The sequence below is a fragment of the Grus americana genome, chromosome 22 (assembly GCF_028858705.1).
Source record: "Grus americana isolate bGruAme1 chromosome 22, bGruAme1.mat, whole genome shotgun sequence".
In the NCBI taxonomy this organism is placed as follows: domain Eukaryota; kingdom Metazoa; phylum Chordata; class Aves; order Gruiformes; family Gruidae; genus Grus; species Grus americana.
In genome coordinates, this window is record NC_072873.1 from 7,313,591 (window position 1) to 7,332,225 (window position 18,635).

An 18,635-nucleotide genomic window follows, 5' to 3' on the forward strand; every position below is an offset into this window, starting at 1 on the left:
AGAGGGACTCAGGCTTGTGTCACTTGCCTGCTCTGGACCCGTCCAGCACTTGAGCTGAGTCTTCTGTCTGCACTGCTGCATTCCTGCCCTAGAAATTTTAGGGCCTTTCACCCCAGCGCTCAGAAGAAGCCTTCATCAGGGAAAGGGCGTGGCACAAACTTGGAAATGAAAAGGCAGCAGTGTTGGAAAAGAAAGCACAGCCCGTATCATTAGCTGTGATGTTTTGCATACAAGATGAGCTTGTCAGAAAATTGTTACCTCTGCAAAGGGTGCCTCTGGTCCTGCAGCAACACAGGGCAGGTATAAAAGCCAGCCCAAGCCCCTGCTCTCTCATCCTCTTCTCCTGTCTCCTCCTTGGGAACCAGGTGAGTCTGGAGCCCCTTCTCCTCCTCGTCCAAAGTGAGATCTCCACTTGATAGGCATCCCACCTGATAGTGGCTCTGTCCAGCCCTGGAGTTTGGATCTTCTTGTCATGACAGAGGAAAGTGCAGAGAGGGTTTCCTTACACAGAGCCTGGTACGAGGCTGAGGTGGGTTTTGTTTACACATTAGGAGAGACCCTGTCTGAGGCAGGCTGCTCTTTATAGGATGATGAAGACCGTGTGGTTTCTGGCACAGTTTCCGGCTCCCCACTCAGGAGTGGCCTTGGCTCCTTTGTGACACAGAAAATAGCAGGCTGCTCCTCACCCACCCTTGTGCTTTGCTTCCTCCCTGCCCTCTCTGCCAGGTGCACCTCCACCCTTAGAGACATGTCCTGCTACAACCAGTGCCTGCCATGCCAGTCATGTGGCCCGACCCTGCTGGCCAACAGCTGCAACGAGCCCTGTGTCAGGCAGTGCCAGAACTCCACCGTCGTCATTGAGCCACCTGCTGTGGTGGTGACCCTGCCCGGCCCCATCCTCAGCTCCTTCCCACAGAACACCCTTGTGGGCTCGTCCACCTCTGCTGCTGTTGGCAGCATCCTCAGCTGTGATGGAGTGCCCATCACCTCTGGCATTTCCAGCTGCTATGGTGGCAGGAGGTGCCTCCTCTGAGAATGACACTGCGAAATCACCAAGGAGCTGCCTTGAGGAACTCAGAAGATGGTGCTGGGCAGAGGATCGAGATTTTGGATCTGTTTTCAGAATAGCTGCATGGCTGTGCCTCTCTTTCCCTTTGGTTTGGTTCCCCTTGGCAGCAAAGTCCCACCACAGCCTGCTTGGTCAGAGCATCTGTCCCCACCTGTTGTGCAGATATTCGGGCATCATGTAAGAACTTTTCCATGGCCAAGGACTGCAGACAATTGGCTGACCTTGGTGTGCCCCGCACTGCTGTCCATCACTTGGTGTGATATTGTTTCCCTCTTCTGACTCATTAATAAGTTCTGCTGCATTCAAGCCTGGCTGCCTTGTGGTCCTTCCCTCTGTGGACACTCCCCACGCTGCCAAAGGAGAAGGGGGTTGCTCTGTGGTGGAGGAGGGTGGGGGCACATTCTCCATTCACAGAGGAATGGGAAGCTGGGACAGCCTGCAGTGGCTCCTCTTTTGGGCACTGTCACTTGGAGCTGAGGAAGACATCCCTGGATGCTCTGCTGCCAGTGACCATCAGGCCTTACTTTGCTGTTTCTCTGCCCAGAAAGGCCCAGAAAGGCAGGATGCCCTGAGGGGTCAGCACCCCATGAGCTCTTGAGGAAGGGCATTCTCCTTGCTATGGCTGGAGCTTCACTGGGGTTGCAGGAGGTGGTTGTGGGGTTCTGGAAGATAGTTTGCTTTGCAGAATGGCACAAGTGGTAAAGCAGGGAACATCCCTTGGGATGGCCCATAGCTGCTACTCCACCTTCATCTCCCCTCCACTGTCCAGTCTAGGGGTCATGGCCAGCACGCATGGGCAGGAGTAGTAGGGAAAAGTCGCCCATGCTGCTGAATGTGTCGATGCTGGAAACTGGAGCTGAGCATGTGGGAGCTGAGGGCAGTCAGCACAGAAATAAGGTCAGTGGAATGGTGTATTTCTGAGGGAGATCAAATTGCTCTGATACAGAGCTTGCAGGAGCATGTGAAGATCAGCAAGGACAAGGTTACTTGGTGCACTTCCCAAGAGAGCTGACGGTGAAGGCAGAGCTCTTGACTGCTTCACGGGTCCCTCCAGAGAATTTGTGCTCAGGAATTGGCTGCCATTCTGAGGGGAGAGTATTTTTTACATGTCAATCTCATCCCTTCTGATTGATTGAAATGTCTCTTGGCAGCCACTACAGTCTCATATCCTATTGCCTGCATGAAAAGTCTCGACAAAAGCATAGAAATGGAAGGATGGAAATCCCAACACTGATGTCCTCCATCAAGAGGCAATTATGGCTCCTGAAGCATATCTCAGAATGACTGAAGGCCAAAGATTCTGTATCTCTTCTCAAGTGCCTTCCTTCCAAAGATGCTGGCGAACTTCCTCAGGTCGGAGGGCATACCCATCTCCTTCCACAGCTGCATGGCCCAGCTGTACTCCTCTCAGTTGCTGGGCAGGGACCAATTCTTCCTCTACCCTCGCATGTCCCATGGCCACTGCTTGGCTGTCTGCAACCCTCTGTGCTATGGGGCCATCAAGCATCAGGCTGTGCGCGTCTGGCCGGTTGCCTGCCTCCGGCTCCGTGTTCAATGCTCACCTCCTATTTGGCTTACTGTGGGCACAGGCACATCTGCCACTTCTTTGCTGATGCACCAGATCTCCTGGCCCTGGCTTGTGCTGGCACTTCTGACAACAAGGCCATGATCATCTTCTGTATTGGTGGTGTGGCCCTCTCCTGCTTCCTCTTCATCCTCACCTTTTACAGGTGCAGAGCGAGAAGCATCCTGCTACTCTGCTGTGTGGAAGGCAAGTGCAGAGTTGTCTCAACACATGCTTCCCGTTTCACTGTTGTGGCCTGTTTCTATGGCCCGTGTGCCTTCACCTACATGCAAAGTGACCTCAAAATGGTCACTAGACAGAGCGGTGGCAGTTGTTTACATGGCTCTCACTCTGCTGCTGAACGCCTTGGTTTACAGCCTGAGAAAGAAGGATGTGAAAGCTCCCAGTATTTGTTCACATGCAATAAACAACTGGTATGGTTTTAGTGTTTGACAGTTCAAATGAGGAATGGAGCTGTTTCCTCTGAAGAAAAAAAACCCCAAACCCTCAACTGTCAACTCTTCTGTGGATGGGATCTGCACAGTGCCTGTGCCTTGGTGAGAGGGCAACAGTGTTCTACGCTTCTGTGGGAGTGACTGAGCACTGGAATAGGTGGCTGAGTTTCCCCCCTTAGAGATGCTCAAGAACCACCTACACACGATCCTGGGCAACTGGCAATAGGTGGGCCTGCTTGAGCAAGTGGGGGTGGGCCAGATGATCTCCAGGGATCCCTTCCAACATTAACCATTCTGTGAGCACAACTGATGTAGAGCAGCTCAGGGTGCCCAGCATCTGAGGGGATGTAAAGTTACGTGGTTAAAGACCCCCAGAGCCAACCTGGGGCACCTGCTGTTCCCTCTCCCTCTGTGGGACTGGCAGATGAATGCCTTGTGCGATCTCCACTGTGGACAATGGGCACAGACTGGTGCTGTCCCTGCACCAGCAGCCTCCTCTACAATTGAACTTGTTTCCCCCCTTCACAGTCATTAAAGTTTTCTGCATCACAGCTTCTGCCTCCACATAATCCTTTTGTTGGAGGACATTGTCTCGTGTTTCCAAGGATGACAGGCTTTGCCTTGGGTGGTGGGGGAGAAGGGGAGGACACAAGCAGACTTTTCACCATTCCCAGGGCAATGGGAGGGTTGGACACAAGGCAGTGGGGCCTTTCCAGTCGCTGTCCCTCCGAGCTGAAGAAGACATACTCAGCTCCTCCACAGCCAGTGGTGATCAGGCCCTACATTCTGGTGTCTCTGCTCAGATATGGCCCCTTGGCCTCAGAGCGTCTCCTGTAGATGCAGAGCCCAATCACTGCTATCCCCCAGTGAGGAGCCCAGCACTGCTGGAGGCTCGGAGAGGTCGAGAAGGGAATTCCACCTCTATACCCTATACACCCTCCACCCCCTAAAGAGTTCCCTGCACAGCCCCGCAGGTACACAGATGTGCAGAGCTAAGGCCACTCACAGGTTGCTGTTGAAATCAGCCTGGCCAGGCCGCACACCAGGGCCCTCATGCATCTCACACACACGCAGCTTCCATTAGACAGGGCGCCCCAACAACAGCAGCCGGTGCCCAACCCCACACAGCTGTTCTGTGGTGCCTGGCCTTCCCCCAGGCATACAATCACAGAATCGTTTAGGTTGCAAAAGAACTTTAAGATCATCAGTTCCAACCATTAACCTAGCATTGCCAAGTCTACCGCTAAACCATGTCCCTACGCGCCACATCTATGCCTCCTTTAAATACTTCCAGGGATGGTGACCCACTCGTGGGCAGCCTGTTCCAATGCTTGATAACCCTTTTGGTGAATAATTTTTTCCTAACATCCAATCTAAACCTCCCCTGGTGCAACTTGAGGCCATTTTCTCCTGTCCTATCACTAGCTATTTGGGAGAAGAGACCGACACCCACCTGACTACAACATCCTTTCAGACAGTTATAGAGAGCAATAAGGTCTCCCCTCAACCTCCTTTTCACCAGACTGCACAACCCCAGTTCTCTCAGCCGCTCCTCAGCAGACTTGTGCTCTAGACCCTTCTCCAGTGTTGGTGCTCTTCTTTGGACATGCTCCAGCACCTCAATGTCTTTCCTGTAGTGAGAGACTCAAAAGTGAATGCAGTACTAGAGGTGCGACCTCACCAGGGCCTCACCAGGTCCAAGTCAGTGTCACCTCTGTGCCTGGCAAGATCGTGGAGCAGATCCTCCTGGAAAGCTATGCTAAGGCACATGGAAAATAAAGAGGTGATTGGTGACAGCCAACATGGCTTCACTAAGGGCAAATCATGCCTGACAAATTTGGTGGCCGCCTACGACGGGGTTACAGCGTTAGTGGATAAGGGAAGAGTGACAGACGTCATCTATCTGGACTTGTGCAAGGCATTTGACACTGTCCCGCATGACATCCTTGTCTCAAAATTGGAGAGACATGGATTCAATGGATGGACCACTCAGTGGATAAGGAATTGGCTGGACGGTCGCACTCAAAGAGTTGTGGTCAATGGCTCAGTGTCCAAGTGGAGAACAGTGAGGAGTGGTGTTCCTCAGGGGTCGGTACCGGGACCAGCGCTGTTTAACATCTTTGTCAGTGACAAGGACAGTGGGATCGATCAAAAATAGCGTGGTCAGCAGGTGGAGGGCGGCGATTCTGCCCCTCTACTCTGCTCTTGTGAGACCCCTCCTGGAGTATTGCATCCAGTTCTAGGGTCTCCAGTACAAGAAAGACACTGAGCTCTTGGAGCAAGTCCAGAGGAGGCCACAAAGATGATCAGAGGGCTGGAGCACCTCTCCTATGAGGATAGGCTCAGAAAGTTGGGAATGTTCAGCCTGGAGAAGAGAAGGCTCCGGGGAGACCTAATCGTGGCCTTCCAGTACCTAAAGGGGGCCTACAGGAAAGATGGAGAGGGACTGTTTATCAGAGAATGTAGTGATAGGACAAGGGCTAATGGGTTTAAACTAAAAGAAGGTAGATTTAGATTGGATGTTAGGAAGAATTTTTTTACTGTGAGGGTGGTAAGGCACTGGAACAGGTTGCCCAAAAAGGTTGTGGATGCCCCTTCCTTGGAAGTGTTTAAGGCCAGGTTGGATGGGGCTTTGGGCAACCTGGTCTCGTGGAAGGTGTCCCTGCCCATGGCAGGGGGGTTGGAACTACCTGATCTTTGAGGTCCCTTCCAACCCAAAGCATTCTAGGATTCTCAGAAATCCATGAGCCCTGATGGGATGCACCCACAAGTGCCAAGGGAGCTGGCAGGTGTTATTGCTATGCCACTCTCCATCATCTTTGAAAAGTCATGGAGATCGGGAGAGGTGCCTGAGGACCAGAGGAAAGCCAGTGTCACTCTGGTCTCCAAAGAGGGCAAGAAGGAGGACCCGGGAAACGACAGGCCAGACTGCCTGACCTCCATCCCTGGAAAGGTGATGGAACAGCTCATTCTGGGGGTCATCAATAAGCATGTGGAGGAGAAGGTGGTTATCAGGAGTGGTGAACATGGATTCACCATGGGGAAATCATGCCTGACCAATCTGATAGCCTTCTGGGTGGACGAGGGGAGAGCAGTAGATGTTGTCTACCTTGACTTCAGTAAGGCTTTTGACACCATCTCCCATGACATCCTCGTAGGCAAGCTTAGGAAGTGTGGGTGGGATGAGTGGTGAGTGAGGTGGGTAGAGAACTGGCTGAATGGCAGAGCTCAGAGGATTGTGATAAGTGGCACAGAATCTGGCTGGAAGCCTGTAGCTAGCGGTGTGCCCCAGGGGTCAGTACTGGGTCCAGTCTTGTTCAACGTACTCGTCAATGACCTGGACGAGGGGACAGAGTGTACCCTCAGCAAGCTTGCTGACGATTCTGAACTGGGAGGAGTGGCCGACACACCAGAAGGCTGTGCTGCCATTCAGCGAGATCTGGACAGGCGAGAGAGTTGGGTGGGGAGGAACCTAATGAAATTCAATAAGGGCAAGTGTAGGGTCCTGGACCTAGGGAGGAACAAGCCCAGGCACCAGTACAGGTTAGGGGTTGACCTGCTGGGAAGCAATGCTGCGGAGAAGGACCTGGGAGTCCCGGTGGACAACAAGTTAACCATGAGCCAGCAATGAGCCCTTGAAGCCAAGGCAGCCAACAGTATCCTAGGGTGCATTAAGAAGAGTGTGGCCAGCAGGTCGAGGGAGGTTTTCCTCCCCCTCTACTCTGCCTTGGTGAGTCCACATCTGGAATACTGTGTGCAGTGCTGGGCTCCACAGTTCAAGAAAGACAAGAAGCTACTGGAGAGAGTCCAGTGGAGGGGGACAAAGCTGATGAGGGGACTGGAGCATCTCTCTTATGAGGAAAGGCAGAGAGAGCTGGGTCTGATTAGCCTGGAGAGGAGAAGACTGAGAGGTCTTCTAAATGCTTCTAAATATCTAGAGGGCAGGTGTCAAGAGGATGGGGCCAGACTCTTTTCAGTGGTGCCCAGAGACACGAGAAGGGGCAGCGGGCACAAACTGGAACACGGACTAGACGATCTCCAGAGATGCCTTCCAACCCCTACCGTTCTGTGATTCTGTGATTCTGTACCTGGGTGTGCATGCTCATGTATATTTATGTGTGCTGACATGTGAGTGAAGGGAGGATGGAGTTCCTGGCCATTCTCGTTCAGAGAGATCGAGCATCTCTGACTCTCCTTGCAATGTAAGGCTGGATGGGATCAGCCTGAAAGCATGGGTCATGCCTGCCTTTCCCTCCTTCTGCTCTGTCCTTGCTCTCTCCTCTCCATGTTGGCTTCTCATCCCCTTTGGTCTACCCAGGCCAGCCTAGGAGGGACCTGCAGCACCCCTGCCTCCTCAGGGCAAGCCGAGGGACATCCTGCAGGAACTCTGCTACAGCCAAAGGATACCTAATCTTGACTGTGCCCGGTGCTCTCTTCACGGTGGCACAACTCTCATACTAACTTCATTGTTGTCTTTTGTGGCATGAAAGTTTTGCTGCAGCCCAGCCTCTTTCTGTGTTGTCCTTCCCTCTCTGGACACTGTCCCAAGCGCTCAGTGAGCAAGGTGTAAGTCTAGGGTGGGGTGCTCAGAGTGGAGGCAAAAGGGGATTCTTCACTGTTTGCAGAGTACGGGGAGTGTGGGATACAGTGCTGTCGGCCCTTTTAAGGCACTGTTCCTGGGAACTGAGGAAGGCTGCTCCAGAGCCAGTGGCCTGCCATGCTTTGCCTCTCCCTAGAAATGCCCTCTTGAGCATGTCCTGTGGTTGGGGAGCCTGATCAGTGGTGACCTCGAGTGAGCAGCCATGGGACTGCAGTATGGCAGTGGGAGGCCGGCAGTCTCCTCTTGGGCATGGATGTGCCTCCTAGTCTGCATGGAGGTCTGCTAGGAGGTAGCTCAGCAGGTGACCTTGAAGGCTAGCACAATTTTCTGTGCAGAGGGGAGAGGGAAGCAGGAGAGAGGCACAGCAGGAAGAGAGGCTGGGGCTGCTGCCTGTGTGACCCAAGGGTGGCCAGAAGCTTTCCAAATGACTGCTTTGATGCACAGAGGGGTTGGAGACCACCTTCCCTCCCCTGTGGAAGGGGACCTACTGAACTGCTGCAGCAAAGTGTTGAACTTGCTGAAACACCTCTGCCCAAGGCCTTGCTCAAGGGTTGGTTTGGCAGCAGACGCTCGACCCACTTTCTGAGCCCACACATCTTCAAACTCCTCACAAGAGGAGGAAGGCAAAGCTACTGAGAGGGGAGGCAACTAGTTCAACACAGATATGTGAACTGCAACACTGACACACTGATACAAAATCTCTTCCTCTCAGCTGCTCTTTGTGGGGTGGGAGGTTGGCTTTTGAAGAGAATACCTTTACTGGCAGATAACCTGGGAGCAACTTCATTGGTTCAAGCTCTTTTCAGTCTGCAGACCTCAGCATTTGCAGCCTGCAGGAATCTGGGCTGGAAGCAGACACACAATCCTCTGCCGCGGTATTGTTTCTTGCACAGGAGCTGGGAGGGCTGGTTACAGATCCCCAGGTCTCCCTGAAGGAGATCACGGCAACCACCAGGGAGGTAGTCATGCACTCTTTCTTTCTACCAGTGGGGTAGATGAGACACCTGCTGATATGAGGCTGAGGCTGGGGCTGTCTCCTCAGAGAGCACAGGGGAATTGAGGGCCCATGGATGCCCCATGCTGGGAGCTGCCTGGGTCGAGTTTTTCTTTGTCTGCATTTGTTCTGGTTTATCATTAGTCATGCAGATAGGAGAAGGCAAAGATACAGCAGCTCTTTACATCAACTGCCATGGCTGAAATTCAGGAGGGAAATAATGTAATGGAAGCAGCTTTAAGGTGTCTCTGTCTCGAGACAAGAGAAACCCAGTTGCCGTTGGGGAGGATGGATGAGCCTCCTGTGCTTAACAGTGGTCAGGATGAACAAATTGATAATATGTAAATGCAATGGCTCACATATGTGCAGCTTGTACTTTACCAGACAGCAGAGCTTTCTGTGTATATTTACATCACTGACAATAAGAAGACTTCATCTTCATGTAGTGTGCTGTGGGAATATTTAAGAGCCCGTCTGCATAAATTGATGTCTGGAATGGACAGGAAGCATTACATTGTGGACTCGACTTCCTCCAGCCGCAGGAAGCTGCGCATTCCTTGTGGTAATGGGAAACATGGTGATACGGGCACTGCGCTTGGGGCCAGCGCCGTGTGACATGAGACCAGCTGGGGAGCTTGGCCTCTCCTCTGCTGGCACCAGGGAGAGCCTCAAATGCAGGAGGTCTGGTAGGTGCAGCTTGTTTGGAAGGTGTCTTTTTTCTTCTTCACTGTGACTTGTCCTTCTTGCTGGGTGATGGTGGTCTGCCCCATGGTGCCTGGAAGAAAGTGAAGGTCAGCAGCTCTGCAGGGAAAGGCTTCAGGAAGCAAGCCAGGAGAGAATGCAAACCCCTGGTGGAGAAGGCTCTCTGTCCTTTGCCCTGCAGGAAAATCCTGGGGCCTGGGGACAGCCAGCTGGAGAGTAATTTCGGGCAGGAGGTCAGAGCTCTCAGGCCACCATAGACCCTGAGGAGAGCTGTGCTGTGTCCCTGCTAATCATTCCTACTCCTGCTCCTACTGCCCAGAGGACCAAGGAACAGGCTGTAGCACTTGGCCTTTCTGTGCTGGGACCAGCAGCCCTCACACATGTTGAGGAGCCCATGGAGCTCTGGCAAAAAGATTCATCCTGCTTCCCTATCCCTGTCACCTCTGAAGGGTCCTAGCTCCCTGAGCACATGCAATACTAAGCTTGAAAAGAGGGAGCCCTGGCTGTGTTGCCAAGCAGGAGGAAACTGGAAGCCATGTCAGGTATGTGCCAGCCAGGAGGCAGAGTGGGACACGCTGTTAATGTCAATGGGATGAGAGCTTAAAAGTCCCTGGGATAGCTTTGGCAGGATTTGCTCACTTGCATTGGAAAGGGAGAAATGTGGGGCTGCGGAGAGAGCTGAGATCTCCTCTGGTGACAGCAGGTGGATCAGAAGACAGAAGCAGAGAGAGGTGGTTTGAAAGGGAGAGAAAAGGTGGTGAAGTGGTCTGAAGTACCTCTCCTCTCTCTTCTAAGTTTGTTTCCAATAGTAAGAGCATCTTGACGGAACTGGTGCAAAACCACAAGTGTGAGGCAACATTTCCCATTTGGGAGGCCACAGGTTTCTTCCTCAATGAGGTTCCACATCTCCCTCTGGGGTCCTTAGCTCTCTGGGGACACTGATATTTCTTCTGGGAAAAGAAGGCTCTCCTGTTTCTCTCATGTCTCCCCTTTCTTTCCTCAGCTGCCTGGGAATAAGTCCTCTCCCCCCAATCCCCCACGACAGGAGAGGAGCCCTGCTCTGCAGCAGCCCAGGGCTTCTGGCTGTGTCTTGTTCTGCTGGGATAACACACAGTGCGAGAGAGGAGAGGGGGTCTGCCACAGCCACAGAGATGACAAGGACAACCTACTTCTACTCCAGGGGAAAGGGTGAGGGGTCAGCAGGGAACAGGGTGAGGGATCAGGGGGCCACCCCCTACTCCCAGGGAGCACATGGGGCACCCACTGGAGTGCTGCACTGTGAAGGATGGAGATAGCAATAGCCCTGCAGCCCAGAGCTGAAAGGGCATGTGAAGGGGTGGGGTACTGCAGATGGGGTGCCCTACCACCACATCCTTTCCAGGTTAACTCCAAACTGATCCCATGCACCAGGCATGGTAGAGAGAACAAACTGTTCCTTCTCATTAAATTAATGTGACCTGGGTAGGCACAGACCTGGGCTGTGCTGAGCTGTATATATCTCTTGGCAAATTTGGCAACGTTGCCACCATGTCGTTGTCTTGATCTGGGAGGGAAGCACCGTGCTTTCATATAAATGTCCTTTTGCTCAACAGTAGAAATAAGGAGTGATCTATTTCTAAGAAAATCCCATGAAAACTTAACAATGCCAGCGAGTCTCAGCAAGGGCAGTATTTGCACTATGTGCTAAACCCCAGCTCGTTAAGAGAGAGCCTCCTTTGTTTCAGTTTGTGCCAAATGCCTCTTGCCCTCTCATCCTTGGAGAAGAGCCTGCCGCTGCCCTCTTCAAAGCCTCCCTCAGGTATTTGTACATACTGATGAGATCTCCCCCGAGACTTCTTTTCTCTGTGCTGAGCAGACCCAGCTTGCTCAGCCGATCACCATGTCACAGATGCTCCAGGCTCCTCTTCATCTTCTACATAGCCCTTTGTTGGACTGTCTCCAGTATGTCTGTGACACACAGTTCCCTAGCCAAAATGCACACACCCTCACCCTCTGGAGTCACTAACACACTCACATTCATGCATTTCTCAAGAGTCATCAGAGGTCCTCAGCCCATCTAGGTGCTGGAGCCTGGGCCCTTATGGTGGGTTGACCCTGGCTGGGGGCCAGGTGCCCACCAGAGCTGCTCTATCACTCCCCTCATTCACTAGACAGGGGAGAAAAAAGTATAGTGAAAAGCTTGTGAGTCGAGAGAAGCACAGGGAGAGATCACTCGCTAATTATCGTCACGAGCAAAACAGACTGAACTTAGAGAGGAAATTCATCTAATTTATTACTAAGCAAAACAGAGTAGAGGAATGAGAAATAAAATGGAATCTTAAAACACCTCCCCCCACCCCTCCCATCTTCCTGGGCTCAACTTCACTCCCGGCTTCAACCTCCTCCCCTCTCAGCAGCACAGGGGGATGGGGAATGGGGGTTGCAGTCAGTTGATCACACGTTGTTTCTGCCACTTCTTCATCCTCAGGGGGAGGACTCCTCTCATCGTTCCCCTGCTCCAGCATGGAGTCCCTCTCACAGGAGACAGTCCTTCACAAACTTCTCCAATGTGAGTCCTTCCCACGGGATACAGTCCAAGAACTGCTCCCGCGTGGGTCTCTCCCATGGGGTGCAGACCTTCAGGAGCAGACTGCTCCAGTGTGGGTCCCCCATGGGGTCACAAGTCCTGCCAGCAAACCTGCTCCGGTGTGGGAACCTCTCTCCACGGGCCCACAGGTCCTGCCAGGAACTTGCTCCAGTGTCGGCTTCCCACGGGCCACAGCCTCCTTCAGGTGCCTCCACCTGCTCTGGCATGGGGTCCTCCACGGGCTGCAGGTGGAATCTCTACACCCCCTCATCCTTCCTCCATGGGCTGCAGGGGGACAGCCTGCTTCACCATGCTCTTCACCACAGGCTGCAGGGGGATCTCTGCTCCGGCGCCTGGAGCACCTCCTCCCGCTCCTTCATCGCTGACCTTGGTGTCTGCAGAGTTTCTCACATCTTCTCACTCCTATCTCCGGCTATAAAAAAACCTCTCTCTAACTTGTTTTTTTCCCTTCTTAAATATGTTATCACAGAGGCACTGATTGGCTTGGCTTTGGCCAGCGATGGGTCCATCTTAGAGCCGGCTGGCATTGGCTCTATCAGACACAGGGGAAGCTTCTAGCAGCTTCTCACAGAAGCCACCCCTGTAGCCCCCCCCACTACCAAAACCTTGCACGCAAAGCCAACACAGCCCTCTTACCCAGCACAGGAGTGTTCTTCTCTCTGGCTAGGCCAGACTCTTGTTCAATAGCAAACACACATGCAATCACCCCCTCCTCTCACAACTGCAGATCCCTCAGACATTACCACGGCTTGGTAATATCAGCCTGTCTAATATCCCTGTGCTGGCCGTGGGCTCCCTCACCCACCTCTGGCTCAGGTTTTAGATGCAGCTTTTCCTCCCACTCACTGCCTACACCAGCTTGAACTATGCTAGCAAATTCCACATATGCACCCATGCACATTGGGTTAAATTCACTAAGAGAAATGAGAAACACACCGAGGTCCCTCCAAGTCACTGGTTTTTAGACCTCCCACAAAAACACGTGCAATGTGGTCCCTCCAGTTGCTGACAGTGAGATGTATTACCCCTGTGACACGCTCTTCCCTCTCCAGTTGCCGGCATTCACACCTGGCTTACACCCAGGTCGCTTCAGCTGCTGGCACAGACACCGACAGGTTCTGTGACCAGAGGCCTCTTCTCCAGTTGCTGGCACTGAGACCTTGCTGCACACACCCTGGTCCGCTCAGGTGCTGGCACCCAGGCCTACAATCCCTATGGCCATTGGTTGTTTGCCCAGTTACTGGCACCCAGATCTCTCTTTCACACCACTCTCTCTGTTTACTGCCACTCACAAGCGGCAAAAGGAGTGATGTTGCACAGAAGGATGGTTCAGAAAGGATTTAATAAGGCGGCTGGGGGAGGGACTGTGGTGAAGAGGCACAGGGCTCCTCCCAACAAGTGCACTGACCAGCCCCTGCTTGGGTGCAGGTACCTCCTCTTATCCTTTCTCTTGCCTCCCAGTGCTCCTCCCCAGTCCCCTCCATGCCCCCACCTTCGACCTTTCCCCTCAGCATTGCTTAAGAAGTGTTGCCTAGTCCCGCAGGACCCCGCTCAAACATCCATAATCCTCATGTTCCTCCTGTCCCTTCTTGTCACTTCCAAAGCTCAGCCTGACCCACTTCCAAGCCACACCCGCAGTTTCCTAATGGCCCATCAAGCAGAGGCTGAAGAGCTCTGATCTCCCTCCTTGGCTCCCTTATCACTTACTCAGAGATTGGTGTCCTTGTGTGCTTTGTTTGTCACTGTCCCTTTTAGTTCCTCTTCCCTGTGAAAGGGAAAGGGACTCGATCTGACCGCCTTAGAGAACCAGTCACTCTCACCTTCCACATGCCCTGACAGTGGCCTCTGCTGAACTTGCTCAGGTGTGTGAGTTCCTCCAGACACTGAAAGGCTTCTGAGCCCAGAGAAAAGTGGGTTTCTGGAGGCAAGGCTCTGGGGGGAAGCCCTATGTTGAGCTCAGTCTCCAAAACGTCTCCTTGCAGCAATGCTACGCCATGGCAGTCACTTTCAAGAAGTTACAAACATGAAGGAAAAGGGAAAGGCTGGCCAAATGAGCAGTGAGTTTCAGGTGGAAGGTGGGTGTAGAAAAGCACTCAGGTCCTGTGAAATGTCATTCTAGAAGGCATTAGTGTGCGCCCCCATATTCCAACATATCTATTGTTTGCCTTCCCAGATGTCCTGCCTTTCCTGCAAGATCCTGAATCCACCCTCAGAGATGTTTGAGTACAGCCCAGCATGAGGACAGACCTGAACTGCACCTCCAGATGGGATCCAAATCTCATCATTCTTACCGCATTCTTACCCCATCCAGGTGGGAATGGGGCTTCTCATCCACCTCCCAGTACCCTACAGAGATATTTTTCTCCAGGGGCAGAGACTCAGCTTGCTTTGTCACCTCAGAAGCCCTCACTGCAAACACCTGATGCCATGGCCTACTGAGCTGACATCACTCCATTGATGAGACCATCCTGGCCTGCTACCATCACTGCTTTTGTCAGCTTCCAGCACAGATGCTTTCCAGGGTCAGCTCTTTGCTTTCTAAACCAGACTGAGCATCACGAGAGAAACATGCACACATGAACAAACTAAATCACAGAACTGCAGACATCAGCAGCTTTCCATTGGACAGAGGACCCTCTGGGACTCAGGGACACAACGACTCCCCCCACCCAAGCACTGGTGAGTCCCCAGAGCTGGAGGAGAGACATGAGAAGCAGGGGGACAGCTCAAGTGATTGAACAGGGAATCTTGTCCCGTGCCTGGCTGATGGGTCTTGCTCACAAGGTGAGGCTTTCACTGATCCCCAGATGCCGGGCTGGGAAGACATTTTCCTTCCTTGGGCTTCTTTGGCTAGGAGGGAAAGCCACAGGAGCACTCATGTCTCCTACCATGCTGTTCTCCAACGGTGGTCATTGGTGGATGCTGAGGGAAGAGTTAGAACTGGACACGCAGCTGGGATACTTCTCCTGAATACTCACTGCTGTGTCCCATTCAGTTTCAGTGTCTCAGGGTTGTTCCTGAGTCTGCTGTGGCAATGCAGCCTGGGGGCAAGGAAGGCCAACAGCATCCTGGGCTGCAGTAGGAAAAGTCTGGCCAGTTTAGGTCAGCTGCCGTGTCTGTGTCCTCTCCCAGCTTCTTGGGTGCCCCCTGCCTTCTCCTTGGCAGGCCAGTATGAGAAGCTGAAAAGTCCTTGACTGCTTGGCAGCAAGTAAAACCTTCAGTGTACTATCAACATTATTCTCATCATAAATCCAAAACACAGCACTATCTTCTACTACTTTCTTCTGTTAAGAACAAAATTAACGGCTGCAGGCTGTTTTCCTGCTTTTTGCTTCTCCTGGAGATCACAACCAGCCCATCAAGTCCCCTGCGGGGGAGGAGTGTCCGTGATGAACATCTCCTGCCAGTCAGTGCTCAGCCAGAGACAGGAGCCTGCACCCACCTCTCTCAGGGATGGAGACAGGCCCTTTTGCAGCCACTCCAGTGTATCCTGCCCCTCCGTAGTGTCTGAAAGGAGGTAGAACCAGGAAGAGGCAAAAGCTCCGAGATCTAGGTGTCTGACTCTCTCTCCCCGCAGGGGAGTTCTCTCCCTTTTCAAATGTCTCTGGGAACAGCACCTGCTGTTGACATCCCACACAGAGTCAGAGACACTGCTTCTCTCTGGTGGGAGGACATCCAGTACAACCCTGTTCTTCACAGACCTCTACTCCACCTCCTTTCAGGTATCAGAGTCGACCTCTTGTCTGGGGATGACACCCCCCAGGTGGATGAGAGGAGAGGATCACCTTCTGAATTCAACAGTGTTTCTGCCTATAAGTGTATTGGACTCCTTACGGGACTCTGTGGAAAAGGATTTGGGGATTTTGCAAGACTTGGGATGTTTAGGGGAAGGATGAGAGGCAGGGAAAGGGAAGGATCAAGTGAGTTTGGCCTGGAGCAAGCATGGGGACAGATGGAGGCAGGAACAAGAGGGGTCGATCCATGGGAACTTGTGTCTGATCCATGTGCTCGCCTGGCCGTGCCTGTTGCTGTGCCTTGTTTGTCCACCTGCCAGGAGTTCTCTGGAAACACAGTTACGAAGCCCAGCTGGGACAGGGAGCAGGGCTGATCCTTCCCTCTGTGCCTTGGAAGCCTCTGACCATGGGCTTTGAACAGCTCTCTCAGCTACTCGAGACACACAGAGGTCCCTGGGGACTGCCTGGAGCCTATGGTCTCTTCCCAGAGGCCTCCTGCTCCATTGGGCAACTTAGCAAATCTGTGTCTGACTCACTCACCACCTAGGAACCTGGCATCCCTTGACGCTGCCGTCAGTGTGTCCAGTCCAAGCTCTTAGCCTGTCTGCTGGGCCTCAAGTCCAAAGGCTCTGAATCCTGTCAAACAAGCTCGTGGTCTCAACACTGAGCCACTGTGGGGAGTGCTTGAAGGAGCCTGTGACCCCGACATTGCCTTCTCCTGTGGGTGTGGAGCTTGAACTCCTGACTCCATTTGATGACTTTGTAACAGTGGCAGGAACCTTTGGGAAGGTCTGTGACAGCCTGTAGCTGGAGGACTCCAGTGCACATTGGATGTCCCAGCTTTGACAAAGTAGCAAAATGTGAAACATCCCCCCCCACCCCTTTTTCGGTGTTCTTTTGGCAGGAAAGTTTTTCATTCCCCACTTGTGAGAGGAGTGCCCGTGTTTAGAGAGCAGAGGAAAGCACCTGCTCAGGGTCGCCTTGGCTAACCTAGTGGGGCACGTCAGAAGGGCGAGAGAGGCCCTGCGTGTTCCCTGTCAGCAGTGGCCGGTCCCTGCGGCAGGACCGAGGGCTGTCCGGCTGCCCGTGGGCAGGAGGATCTCTGCTGCCCGCCTCCCCCTGCACAGCAGCAAGGCGCTGCTCCTCTCCGGGAGACAGCGGGGCCGGCGGCTGCAATCGCTCCTGCCCGGGCACCGCCGGACACCGCCACCGCTCCGGTCGCGATTCCTGCCCCGCTGCCGTCACCGTGCCGGGGGATTTCTGTCTCCGCCCCGGTGGGAGTGCGGGGGTGAGCATGGGGTGAGGGGCGGGAGAAGGTTTCTGCCCGGGGGGCGTCTCCGGATCCGCGTTGGGGGCACGTCCCTGGCAGGGCTGCGTGGCGCGGGGTCTGCGGAGCCTCAGCAGGTCCGGTGCCGGTGCCGGTCGGGCGGGGGAAGGGGCGTGGGGCCCGGCGGGTCCGGCACCTCTTTGGACTCTTTAAGAGCGCTCACGAGAAATGCGGGGCCTCGGCCCGGGAGCTGACGGTACCAGTGGATGAACATGCCGGTCTGTATGTTGGGGTGTGAGCAAGTGATGTTGATGCCGGTGCCCTCAGTGGTCTCTGCCGACGGCTCCTGCTGCACCTGGGTTCTGCCCGCAGTCACTGCCGACGAGAAAAAGAAGAAAAAAATACCCTGAAAAGCTGCCTTCTGCCCAGCCCTGCCTGCTGTTGCCCAGAGGAAATCCTGCAGAAGCAGCCAGGACAATATAGATATGATGAGGAGAAGGATTTCCAGAGGCTGTTGACATGTACAGTAATGGAAGTGCCCATTAAGAATTGGTGGAGAGATGAGTGTAGGAATGAGAGTTGGAAGGGGGGAGTCACTGAAGAGAAAAGGGGGAAAAAGGAAAGAAAGAAAGAAAGAAAGAAAGAAAGAAAGAAAGAAAGAAAGAAAGAAAGAAAGTAGGTAGCAAGTGGGAAGGAATGACTGCATTAATTATATGGAAAGGCACAGGTGGAAAGTAGGAGTCAGACAGGGTTGCTGAAAGAACAGAGCGATGATTTTTCTAAGGGAATGTGGAATGGTAGCAGAGGGAGAGATGGACGGGAGGATGGCTCGGGGACAGAGGTCCGTGAAGAAGCCAGAGGGGACGGCAGCCTCCAGGGACCTGCGGGGAACACCCCAAGCTCAGCACCGGCCCGGTCCCCCGCCACCACCGCCAGCCCCACGCACCCAGGAGCACCGCGGCCAGCCCCGCCAGCCCTGCGCCCCGGCACCGCCGCATCCCGCCGCTCTGCCGCCCGCGCCTCGCTGCCCCCCGCCAGCCCCGGCTCTCTGCTCCGCCCGCGGTGCCACCTCCCCTCCTCCTCTCCGCTCCTGTCCTCTCCTATCCTCTCCTCCCCTCCTCTCCTCCCCTCCTCTCCCCTCCTCTCCTCCTCTCCTCTCTCCTCCTCTCCTCTCCTATCCTCTCATCCTCTCCTCCCCTCCTCTCCTCTCCTCTCCTCTCCTCTCCTCCTCTCTTCTCCTCCTTTCCTCTCCTCTCCTCTCTTCTGCTCCTTTCCTCTCCTCTTCTCTCCTCTCCTCCTCTCCTCTCCTATCATCTCCTTCTCTCCTCTCCTCCTCTCCTCTCCTCTCCTCTCCTCTCCTCTCCTCTCCTCTCCTCTCCTCTCCTCTCCTCTCCTCCACCACCAGCTCCGCCCCGGGGCTGAGCCCTGCCACTGCGATGCTCGGGGTCTCGACCGGGCTGAGAGTGCTCCGTGGCTCTGCACCGGCAGAAGTTTGGCTCCTGCCAGTCCGACTCTCCCCATCCTCCAGCAATGACCCCTCAGCAAGAAGAAGCCTGCACAGCGCCAGCTGCAGCCTGGAACAGCTGTAGGACCCTGACCAGGAGGTGGACCAGCTTTCCAGAGCTGTCTCTGAGCTCAGGGGCTGGAAACAGCAGCCACTGAT

The 18,635-nt window shown here is 53.9% G+C and overlaps 1 protein-coding gene across 1 annotated transcript in view; it reads right to left on the reverse strand.

Moving 5' to 3' along the window:
• Positions 1–17,970, reverse strand: part of LOC129195257 (uncharacterized) — a 28,264-nt gene extending 10,294 nt beyond the window's left edge. The window contains exons 1-2 of the mRNA XM_054801071.1: positions 17,919–17,970; positions 17,196–17,347 (exon numbers count right to left, since the gene is read on the reverse strand). Of these exons, the coding sequence (XP_054657046.1) occupies positions 17,196–17,347; positions 17,919–17,970 (204 nt within the window). The remainder of the gene's footprint in view (positions 1–17,195; positions 17,348–17,918) is intronic.
• Positions 17,971–18,635: the final 665 nt, after the last annotated feature.